We start from the raw sequence: 12,021 nt of genomic DNA, 5'->3' as shown, positions 1-12,021 counted from the left end.
GGCTCCGCCCATTTGTTTCCCTTACGGATGCTAATACCCAGCCAGCATGCCTAGGTGGGACCCATATAGTCTGCCCTCCTTGTCCCCACATGGGGCCCACCTAGGCATGCTGGCTGGGTACATGTGCTACAAATACAAATACTGTGGCAGTGTTGAAACTTTTCCCTAGTAATGCTGAGAAATAAGAAGAAAACCTGTTTATCTACATCTACACATGTAGTGCCATCGTGGACAACCTGCAGTGGCATTGGACATTGTCTTTCTTTTGATATCCTGACTGTCAGATTTCATCAGAGGAGCTCTAAAAGTTGATTGTTTATGCTTTTGTTGTATGTGATTGTTCATATGAGCAGATCGGGACTCTACCGAATGACAATGTTTTGTATTGTTGCCAGTGGCAGAGGTGTCTCATTCTGTCCAGGAGAAGGTCAAAAGTGTGTATAATTTGTGATATTTAAAAGCCACGTTACAGGAAGGTGTTGAATCCAACAGGTAGTAAATAATGTTCCTCTGTGAGTGAATCACAACAGTGTATAGTTAATGCTGGGTTATAGAAGAGCAGAGGGAATGCTTTCATCAAACCAGAAACCATAAGCTGATTTAAATTGTTAAAGTCCTTTAACGCCCTCTGAGGTAACTAACTGCTACGTGTTTTCCTTTTTAACATTGAGACACACCTTTATATCATTTTAATGTGTTTGTTAAGATGATATTAGTATCTAAACTAGATTTAAACCAAAAACTCATGAACAATACACACACCTCCTTTTCCCTCAAAAGGCCTAGCCAAGTAAGAAGTTTGTTGTCAATCTGTTTTTGCCTGGTTAAATAAAAATATAATAATAAAAACATTAATAATGACAAACTATTAATCTACATTATGACATTCTAAGTAAAGGGTGTAATAGATAGTTTGTTTTTATAATTTCTAGTTTGGAAGGGCTTCATTTGATCAATTTCATCACGATATGGGTTCCACTTCATATAACTATAATTTAGTTTGATTTATGCAGAATCAAAACATGTTTATTACAAAGATTTTTAAAGAAAATTGCTTTCTTCTGAGGTAAAACAACCTCTAGATTAACTGAGAAAAAAATAGTACATAAATTATTTAAAACAACCTGTTAAAAAATACAAAAAAAAACAAAAGGTTTTAAGTGGCGGCCCTCTTTGAAAGTTGTAGCTTTACATTGTATCATCCACAGCTGATGATCTACAGGATTAACATTTTTTTGAGCTGAAATACCATTTTGTCTGCTAGACACTGTTCAAAATTGATATGTTCAAAAGATGAATCAAAGGAAATTAGAACAAACTGTGACCTAGGTGCCAATTTATGCCTTGAATGATTCGCAGGTCAGTGTTAAGCAGCTTAAAAAAAACTTTCCTCTGAAAATTGCCAAAGAGACCAAGCAGAAAGCCTGAAGAACTGTTGATTAAGACAACTTTAAAGGATTACCTGGATGTTTGACGCCTTAGAAGGTACAAATATGGAGAAAAGTTTAATGCACAGTATTGTTTATTAGACATTTGGCAACAACGCTTTCTGATATAATGATAAAATACTTACTAAACAGAAGGCTGTGATTAGTGAGCGTAGCGTTGGCTACACAGGTTTACTGTCGGTGCAGCAGGCTGCTGGATGTCTTGTTAAAGAAGTTGTGTGTATTCATGTGTGTATGAGTCAGATGGGGGCTGGTGGGTGGTGGTAAGGGCAATTAAAATGACAAGCTGGCAATTAGCAATCCTCCAAATCCCCTAAAGAGATGGCTAATGTGGCTAATACATCGGCTTGTTTGTGTTTGAGGGTGCTGTTTGTGTGTGACTGTGTGCAAAAGGGCTGGGCCTGGGCGTCGACTGCAGCTCTAACTAAACTTTGAGCAGAAACAATAGATCTTCGTGGCATTAAGGTCTCGTTAGCTGCCTCTCACACCTGTCTACACCAATTAATTTGGCCAGCTAAGAGAAAAAAAACTACTAGTAAGCCTCAAAGAAGAGACGGCAATCACATTGTCAGCAAAATGTTCAACTCAAGAAACAGTCAAATTGTGCAAACAGGACAAAAATATCTTATTTGGTTCATTTCAAATAATTATGGAGCAAATTAAATTCAATGTTCTACTAAAGTTTAAAGTTTACAATGAGAAAAAAAAATCTTAAATCTGCTCTAAGGTTCCACTAGTTACAGCTTCACTGAAAGGGAAACCACTAGAATAAATACAGCAACCAAGACTGATAATCTCTGTTATTGCAAAAAAATCTGAAACAAAAAAAAAAAAAAAAAAAAACTGAACTGAAAACTGGCAGAACAAAAAAATCAAGAGCTGATACTGAGATCTTGAAAAGTTGCAAGAGACTTCCAATTTTACCATGAGATGCGCATGTCACCTTGAATCAGGAATCCTTATATTGAAGGGGTCAAAGTTCACCTGCCATTGTTACATCTGTTAGTGTCCAAGCGAGTGGGTCATGTAGCCAAATTAGCAGATATGTGTCAAAGTGGCGCTTTACTCAACCATTCATCCATGACGGTTAATGCGTCAAAACGCAGGAAGTGGTCGGCTTGAAAGGGTGATTTGTTGGCAAAAATAGGTTGATACAAAAACGGGAACTATTTTGGGAAAAGACAAAGAGAAAAACATTCAAAATATTCATGGTCTGTACAGGCAATAACACTCTCCAGGAAAACTATCATCTACAGTTTATGTTAGTTTTAGGCCTAACCTTTGCTCCTCTTAAGCTGATATTTCTGTTCTTCCTTGAGGAAGAAAGTCTACTTGTGATCTTGGTTTGTTATACCAGTGTCTTAGCAGCAGGTGGATAACAACACTACTGACATAGACAAAAAGAAAATACTGAAAAGAAGAGCTTTATGAACATAGCTATAGTGCTGGGATAAGGATATTCCCTTATAAAACCGCCTTCGACATTTTAATCTTTTGTTCCCCTGTTAATTACATCTTCAGAACATGTTTGACTTATGGAAACAAAGGAAGGTCAAACAAAGGCAGAAGAGGGAAACTTATAAAACGACTCCACTGTTATTTTAATTTAGAGATTACTATAAAGCGATAGTGTTTATCCACAAAGTGGGCATGTGTGTCAGCTTACAAAAAACACAACATAAGTTTTGTATTGAATATCTGTAGAAAAATGTAACATAAATAGATTTTTAAATCCTGTATACGCGAAATTATCTTCTAACGCAGGATTCATCATTTTCATTCTGAGATGTGTTGCAAGTGCTTCGACTGACCATAAAATTGCACAAATTGCAATTATGAAAATAAATTTGCTTAATGGAAACATGCTAGTTGCTAAAAAAAAAAAAACCCTCATAATTTTTGATAAAAAGTTTTTGATAGGTTTTTTGGCTGCATCAAAATTAATGTATTTCACAAAACTGCAATGGAAACACTCTTTGTGTTTCATATTTAATAGAAACTCCGTAGTTGCGAATTTGTGTTTTTTTTTTTTTTTGTCAGGGACGGAATATTGACAAAGTTTTGCGTGTATTTGTAATGGAAACGCAGCTACTGAACTCGCACAAATCTCTCCAATGAAAAACCTCGCTTGCTTTCAAATGTACTTGGCTCTCCATCAAAAGTAAGTCTGCACTCAGATATTTTCTCCTGTTGGAATCTAACACCTGCGTTCTCAGGTGTGTTTTCTCTGCCTACGTATTATCCTTGGTCATAGGTTGGATTATCGCTATGATCAAAATCAGTTGTGAGCATTTTGGGAAATTAATCCATCAATGTGTGTGAATTACAATGAAAGTGTGAACGGATATCAAAACCAAAAAGAGAATACTATTGTTGATGAAAGGTGATATGCTGCCTGTATGATGCCTGATTCAAATTTTGAACGTGTGACACTTATTTTTCAGATTAACAGAGCTGATTTTCAGTTAAATTATATATTTTTTTATGTGGTTTTTTGGGATCTTTCTCATTTTTTTACACACTCTGTGCACACTGAGTTACATCATTATGTCCTTTACCCATCTGAAATGTTTTACTTCATACCAGTGGTGGGGGATTTAGGGGGGAAACGACTATTTTCCCTTTGGTGCAGCACATTTCGTGGTCGGCTTCCCTACACCGTGTATCGGTGCAGGCCCAGTAGCGGCCAACGTGTGCCCAGATGAGATAACATGGTGCAGGCTGGGGGGTGGGTGTGGGGGTGGTGCTAGGGAGGCCTGCCTCCAGAGGGGGGAAAAAAAGGGAGAACTTGGAGCATGGCCAAGTCTTTCTTCCACGCCGCCTTTCCGACTCGCTCCTTCTGTCATGTAGCGGGGCTGCATGAAACAAGTCAATACAGAAAGGGAGCACAAGCAACGAACAAACGGGTTGGAGAGTGTGTGTGTGTGCAAAGAAGCACAGAAATAGAAGAATACACACACGTGCGTGCGTATGTTGGGGGAATTATCATAGAGAAAAGACGTGCAGTGACTTCCTTCATCAGAAACCTTGGCAGGCGATCAGAGGAGTGTAAGCTATTTTTGGAAGACCCCCCCGCCCCCTTTCCTCGTGCACACACACAGATACACGCACACACGTTTTCTACCTTCCTCCCCCCACTTCAATGTTCCTGCCTTCAAACTTCAGCACTGCTTCGTACCGCTGTGACATCTTCTTCCTAAAGTTACAATTAAAGATGCCTAAAGTGTGTGTATGGGAACCACAGCGAGTGTGTTAAAAGGATAGGTGGCTGTGGCGCAAAAAAACTTTGATTGGCAAACTTTATCTAGGGTCCCTGAGGGACTGTGCAGCCACTGTAAACGATTTATCGGAAAAATGCATCCCAGAATGCACCTGGGGGGCGTGGGAGCTTGTGCCCCGGGGCGATTATTGAATGACCTCTGAGAGCGTGACTCCTGTTAACCTTCCAGGCAAATTAACTTCTTTCTGCCGTTAGGAGGTGGGTTCAGATCCAGAACAGACCAGGAAGACTCGAAGCAAAGAGGCCGCCTGGTTCAAATGGAGGTGACAGTCAGTGATCTGATATGAACTGTAAATATGCAGCAGGTGATGTTGTCGTTGCAAAGTTTCAAGAGGCCAGGATCTGGTTGATCATGGCTGACTGGACTGTTTCACACTGTCAAATCATCCAAAAAGCTGTCTGCCTTCCCATAATCTGTGATGGCGCTGCACCAAGATCCACTGAAGGAAATGACACAAAAACTTCTGATGAAGATATGAATGCAACGTCCTTTTTCACAAAATATACACAAAAATTGAGTGGTGACCGTTTTTAGCGGTTGTACGATTTCTCTTTTGTAAGAGACCACAAGTCATTTCTCGTGCTTGAGCTAGACTTAAGAGTTTGTTTTGATTTATCCAAAATGTATTTCCCACTTCCTGATAATACTTGGCATTCTCCTATGTATTGGAACTGGACCAGAGTTCACTTCAACCAAATCGAGACCTAGTTTTTAGGGTTTTGTGTGGACTAGAGTTTGTTTTTATTGGTCTGAATCACAGTTTGATTACGCATTCACAACTCCCCAACAAACCGGATTTTCTAGGCAAATGAATTAGAGTTGGATTAAAGTGGACTAAACAGGGCAGCTGTGAATGCACCCTATAGATATTTTGTTTACTTACCTAGTCTAAATTTCAAGGCAGCTAATGGTCCTCCATTAAAGACCAAAGTCAGCATATCTGTCCCCTCCGGTCCACCATCCAAACCAGCTCCCCACTGCAGTCCAGCCAGGCCTCCAGAGCAGTTCAGGTGCTGAGTCAGTCTCAATGTGGCTGCTGGAGTGGCCTCTTCTGCTATCAGGTCCATGTTTAAAGGTGCCAAGCCTACATCAAAGCACATCACTTCCTCCTGCCCCCCCACCATAATGGCAACAGCCCCCGCAGGGTGCCAGGCCATGTACGAGGGCGGTACAGGGCAGGGGGCCAAGACCGACACCGCCCGCCTCTGGTCGTACAGCACTAAGGAGGAGTCCCTCAAGCCAAGGAGAAGAATGGTCTCACATGGGTGACGAGAGCAGGAGAGAGGAGGCGATGGCAATGGGATGGAAGTGATGGATGTACGGTGCAGGCGCCCTCGTGCACATTCATACACACAGGTGTCAGCGGACAGTCCTTGAGGTCCAGCAGGTAACTCCACTGTCAGGATCTGGTAGTGCTGAAGCTGGCTGAAGCAGCAGTCCAGGGGGTTGCCTGTCGTCCGGACAGAGCAAAGGAGCTGTGGTTTAAAAAAGGAAACAGAATTTGATTCAGATAATTTAAAGTCTCAATGCACCTCTGAGCTCTCCGTATTTTGCTTCAAAACATTGCTGTCAAAACATTTTTACCCCCCCAAAAAACCTGGGTCACACCTTACATGTTGTGGCAAAATGATTTGAGGTGAAACCAGCCAGCATTACTTTTGAGTGTTTATAAAAGATGTAGAGAGGCAGAATTACACTTCTGGACCTGGCCAAAGATAGTTATTCATAAACATGTTTTAATCGAGCAACAATTTGGTTATCAGAAAGTTCTCAGACAAAACTGGTGTCAGAGTCAGATCATGTGGGATTTAAACGCTCAAATAAAGCTTCAGTCCGCTTTAATCGTATTCCAGTTAATTTGCTAGAAAGTTCAGTTCGCTTGGAGAGGTGTGAACGAGAAAACGAACTCTGATGAGGACCAAAAAAGTGAACTAGGTTTTTGGTCGGATCAATGTTTAGGTTAAATGCATATGTGAACACCAAGGCTTCTCCTAAAGCTTTAAGTGGATTATGGAGTAGGGCATACTGGGTAAATGCAACGAAAACAAATGCAAGAGTCTAGCGCTAGCAGGAGAAATGGCTTGAGGTCTTTTACCAAAGACAAAAAAGAAATCCTACAACCGCTAAAATTTAGCGTCAGTGCATTTTTTAAAATTTCGTGAAGAAGGATGTTGTGCTTATGACTTCTCCAGATGTGTTTGTGTCATTTCCTTCAGTGGTTCTTGGTACAGCGCCACCACAGGCGAGGAGGGGAGCAGGTTTTCAAAGGATTTGATTAGTTTGACACTAACTTAATCTGTGAAAGCAACCTGCACCAGCTGAAAATAAAACAAATGTTGGAACTTTGGTCCCTAATCAAACAGAGTCTACTGGACTATCAGGTATGAAAACACTCTAAGACAGGAAAAGTTTGGCCTAATATAACGTCAAACTGTGTGAAGAAAAGATTGTGCCTTTCATGCGGTATAGATAAATATCTGGTGTCAACAGTAAATGTGAGCCATAGTTCTTTTCTGTTTGCAACTAATTATTCCCCAAAATAAATTTTTGAAGTGCATGTCAGCATGACAAGGCAATCAATACAGACATTTCTCTACTTCTTACTATGCTGTAGTATCTTTTATATGGAATAATTTCATTACTAAATTCACAGTTTTTGAACAAAAAAGGAAGAAAACCAAAAGAAAGAGAGAGCATGACAGAGACAGAACCGAGTCACCTCTTGGAAGCAGCTCTAAACCCCAAGAGATGAAGCCAAACCAAGGTCTTCGACACTGCTCATAAACACCCTGCTGTCAATCAAGACAGCTAATGATAAGAGCTCTATTTTAACTCAAGGTCAACAACATCTTCTCCCTGGGCAAGGCACGGCTTGGCACAAAGTGATAAACAACCACCACTGTTTACCTGTGCGAGGAGCCAGGAGCTCAGCATTAGAAAATGACAGCGAAATAAAACCTGCTTCGTGTGATATACAAGGAAACCTCAGAGTCCTTGGCCAAAGATGAAAATCCAGAATGACGATTATTTGTCTCTGGACCACAACCAGGTTGCAGGCACAAAGACCCTGCTAAGGAAACTGACAGCTCAGAACACAGTCCATGTCACGGTTTTTGATGAAACACCCACCTTGAACCAGAAACCGCAGGAGGAGACAACAGCCCGCGATAAACAGCAGTCCAACAGTCACTAACAGAGCCTTTTATAAGGGATTTCACCTTACCAAAGCCTCTATCACAGCCTTGCATTGACCGTGGCAGCTTTGGCTAAATGAGCCCATTTCTTTTTGCCGTGTAGACAGAAAGAGGGATCGGCTGCCTGCCTGCCTTCCTTTCCTTTTGCAAAGCTGCTCGGCCCAGTTTTTTGGCAGGCATTGCCAAAAAGAGACTTAGAGGGAGGAAAGCTTTTTTTCCCCCTGCCTGCCCATGGTCTACAGCAGGAAAGAAGCAGATGACTGTCCTCCCGAAAGCTTTTTTTCCTCCCTTCTCTATAATCCCCATAGAGCAAGCTCCTGCTGCTCCGCAGGGGGTGAATGCTGTGTGTCAATGTGTGTGTTTATTTGAGGCATCAGGTAAGAGGGGCTCGATTCCGGTCAAAGGTGGTCTATCCCTGGGAGAGCTACATTGCTGTGGGGACAAAGCGACATATGCATTGAATAAACAAGCATGCAAGCACACTACAGGAAAGGACCCATTGACTCAGAAAGCTGTCACAGTCATCAGGACCAATTTCGGTCCCACAAATGCTTGGTTCTCACAGCAAGATTTTAAAATTGTTGACCGATTTTTAAAACCTGAGAGACCATATACGATAAAAAAGACAGTTGTTTTGCCTTGTGTATTTGGGATTCCCCTCCATGTTTCACCTCCCTTTCTGATTGGCTACCTGTCACATTCAACAGGCTGCATTCTCGTTGTTTCTCAGTCAAGACAATCAAACATGTTAAATATCCCCGATTTTAGACAGGAGCGGTCCCGATGACCTTCAGAGGGGACCAGGTCACTCTTAGCACACCTAACTACCACAAGTAATTACTTTTAGTAACTACTGTAGTAGTACTGCACGTAACTACACTACTACTGCAGAACTACTGTTACTTGTAGTTTTTAAATTATCCCAGCCTTTGTTTTTCTCTTTCTCAATGAAACAAGAAAATATTTCACAGCTTCTTAAGCTTTAAGGAGTTGCAGGAGCTTACTTACTGTAAGTGTTTTAGTCTACAACCAGTCGTGTCTGTATGATATCAAGTGATATACAGGACTTTGCAAAATTATTCACAACTCTATAACTTTTTCCACATTTTGTGACTTTACGCACTGGCTTTTATTTCTGAGTAGCAGAGTAAATGTTTCAAAAGCTATACTTTTCAAACATTTTTTCTTGTAAAAATAGTCTTCTTTCTACAATTCTCTGCTACTATGTCTTTGGCTACCAAACCAAATCTGAATAAAATGAGATGTTTGTGGTATTTCGCGAAATAAAAATACTGCAAAGGGTTAGACAACTTTAGCAAAGCACTCTTTAGCACTATGGTAATAAAAAATAAATAAATCAGCTCTGGAAGCATTAAACCTTCTTCATATATTCTCCTTACAATTTACATAGTAGATTACAAGCATACATACAGCTAAAGCTCTGTCAGCCAGTGAACTCTCCTGAGCTTCTAGATGAAAATGAGAATGTGAAACATATCAAATAATTCTGAGCGTATAATGTAGAAAAAGGAGGATTAAGGTCAGAAAAGGACAAAAAATATTGAAGACAGAGGGAAATGTACACAAAAGGCGATAAGAAAGAGGAAATAAAAAAGAATTGTGAGGCAAAGCGCAAAAGAGAAAGGAAGAAACGGAGTGAGGCACGTCGAGAAGAGATGCAAAGAGAGCGGAGACGAGAGGAGAAGGAGACAGAGAGGCAGAGAGAGACCTCTAGTAAGTAGCTTTCTCCTGGTTATTGGTTTCAGTGACTGGTCAAAACTATTCTTCTCTATTCTTCCTCCCTCCTTCTCGCCGGCACCCTTCCTCCCCCTCCGTGGCGTGAAAGATAAAGCGGACGGGCCCAACTGTGTGGCTGGCCCTTGTTCACAGCAGTGGCCTTTTGAAGCCAATTTTCCAGCTCACGGAGCAGAGAAAGACGGGGAGAGACGAGCGGAGAGAGACGGAGGGACTTGGAGAAGACCGGAGGGATGAGGGTTTGCTGAGAGTGGAGAGAGGTGGGGGGCGCAGGGTGGGACGGGGAAGTTTTGGGCATGTGAAAGAGGGTCGGAGATGGGGTACTGATGTGACAAAATGCATTGGAACAGCAGGAGTACAGAAAAAAAACGATATTCCTCACGCCTTCTCTCTAGCAGCTGCTACCTATGAACATTAGGAGATCCAAAACTGTAGCATATTTTGACTCATTATTCTGCATCTTCGATTTCATACCTGACAAAATTTATTTACCAAAGGACTTGCTGAACTTCAATTTCTACATCCTGTTTTTTCTTATTTTAAAGTTAATTATTTTAGTTTCAAAATATATTATCAACAGGATTGAAAACAAGTAAAAATTTGGGTTTTCCACATAGTTTAATACTAAAACGTGAGCTGAACTCTAAAATCACTGCCATATTTACGAGTTAATACAATTTTTTAGCAGATATGCAATTAATTTGGTCCAAATTAATAAATTTATTCTGAAATATGTTCTCACAGAAAATAAATCTTCTTAAGCCCAGCACGTTGCAAAGCATTTTAACTTGACAGGTATGATATCTACATTAGAACAAAGGAAATTTTCTGTTTTCATGACATGACAGTTTCTAAGCCAATAGAGTGAAGAGAAATGGAGCAGCGTCTTCAAAACAACAGAAAAGTTGTTTTTAATTCAGATTTTATCTCCTCTGCATGTTAAGAGGTGTACTGAAAAATTAAACAATTCAGGGCTTAAAAAACCCCTGACATTTTCTGTGGTCCATGAACACACCATACCAAACTATCAGGTCATAATAACAACAACACTCTTTAGTGTGGATGCCCTTGCAGCAAGAGTATTGAGAGTTTACTATTTTCAACAAAATGCAGTCAGAATAAAAACGAGATATTCAAAATGAAGCTGTATTTTTGTTGACATGTTCAAGTTTGTCAATTTTTCTGAACTTTTTTGTTCAGAATGGCTGAACAGAAAATGTTGTCCTTATTTATCCTTTTAAACCTCAGTGCTATGCCATGGTAAGTGCTGGACTTGGAAATCTCATAGTTATGGCAATGATCTACATTATCTGGACCAGTAGTGTCCAGAGTGCGGCATGAGGGTCATTTGCTGCAATTTTGTGGAACAATTGGATCGTCAAAATTCAAATGGAGAATAGTTCATATAACATGAATTATTTGTCTGTTATTAATGTATTTTCTTCCATTTTTCATTTTATACAAACAGGACCACAAATATGAACAACTTTTACTGAAAAGCAAACTCATGAATCCATTCATTAAAGCTGGCTAAATACAGAAAACATCCTTGAAGATAAAATGAACCATAATGCTACTGTTACTGTGAACAGATTAAACATTATAATCCAAGAAAATAGAAAGCAATCATCCTGAAATATTTATGGGGACATTTCAGATCTACAATTATGCATATGCTCCCTCTTTAAAAATCAGATTTTCATATATAAACATTTGAATTTTTTTTCCTACTCAGCATTCACTACTGAAGAACGTACTGGAGCACTGGAGGAACTACTTTTACTCGTAAATTAAAGTTAGGCTAAACTTTCACCTCCATAATTTTGTTAATTTTAAATATCAAAACCCAACATGTTCACAGCACAGCAGGATAAAACACTTTACAAGCTGTCAAACATGTTGGAATGACACAACTTTCTATGAGCTGTCTTGCTGTGAGAGCCCTGGTGAATCCAGCTGCACATTGTTCAAGTAGGTCAGTTTCTACAAATAAGTGCATTGCTGCTGTATACAAGTAAATAGTGTTTTCATTACAGTTTTTCAAAAATACGCCAACAACGGACAGAACAGCGACATCAACTGATTTTGCTGTCTGTCTCTTCATTGAATTCTGAAATAAACCAAATTAAAATAACTAAGAAGTTGTTCTTTCTGTTCATTTTTGTTCATTTTATGGCAGGAGTAATTACGTGCAGAAAATATGACGCAAACACAGATAAAACAACATCACAAAAAGGGAAGAAAAGTGCTCTCACAAACATAAAAAACAAACTGAAGATATAAAATATGTGTTTGTTTTGTTTAGAAAGCCCTTAAATCATGAAGTTCCTGAAAATGTTTTGT

The 12,021-nt window shown here is 39.9% G+C and overlaps 1 protein-coding gene across 3 annotated transcripts in view; it reads right to left on the bottom strand.

The window, feature by feature from the left end:
• The window catches only part of wdpcp (WD repeat containing planar cell polarity effector), a 102,586-nt gene that overhangs the window by 39,105 nt on the left and 51,460 nt on the right, over positions 1-12,021 (bottom strand). For all 3 annotated transcript variants that reach the window (XM_015045697.1, XM_015045703.1, XM_015045710.1), the window contains one exon: positions 5,613-6,204. In XM_015045697.1, the coding sequence (XP_014901183.1) occupies positions 5,613-6,204 (592 nt within the window). The remainder of the gene's footprint in view (positions 1-5,612; positions 6,205-12,021) is intronic.

The sequence above is a fragment of the Poecilia latipinna genome, unplaced genomic scaffold (genome assembly GCF_001443285.1).
Source record: "Poecilia latipinna isolate Pla-1442-1.1 unplaced genomic scaffold, P_latipinna-1.0 Scaffold38, whole genome shotgun sequence".
Classification (NCBI taxonomy): Eukaryota; Metazoa; Chordata; class Actinopteri; order Cyprinodontiformes; family Poeciliidae; genus Poecilia; species Poecilia latipinna.
This window is presented reverse-complemented; position numbering and strand designations above follow the sequence as displayed.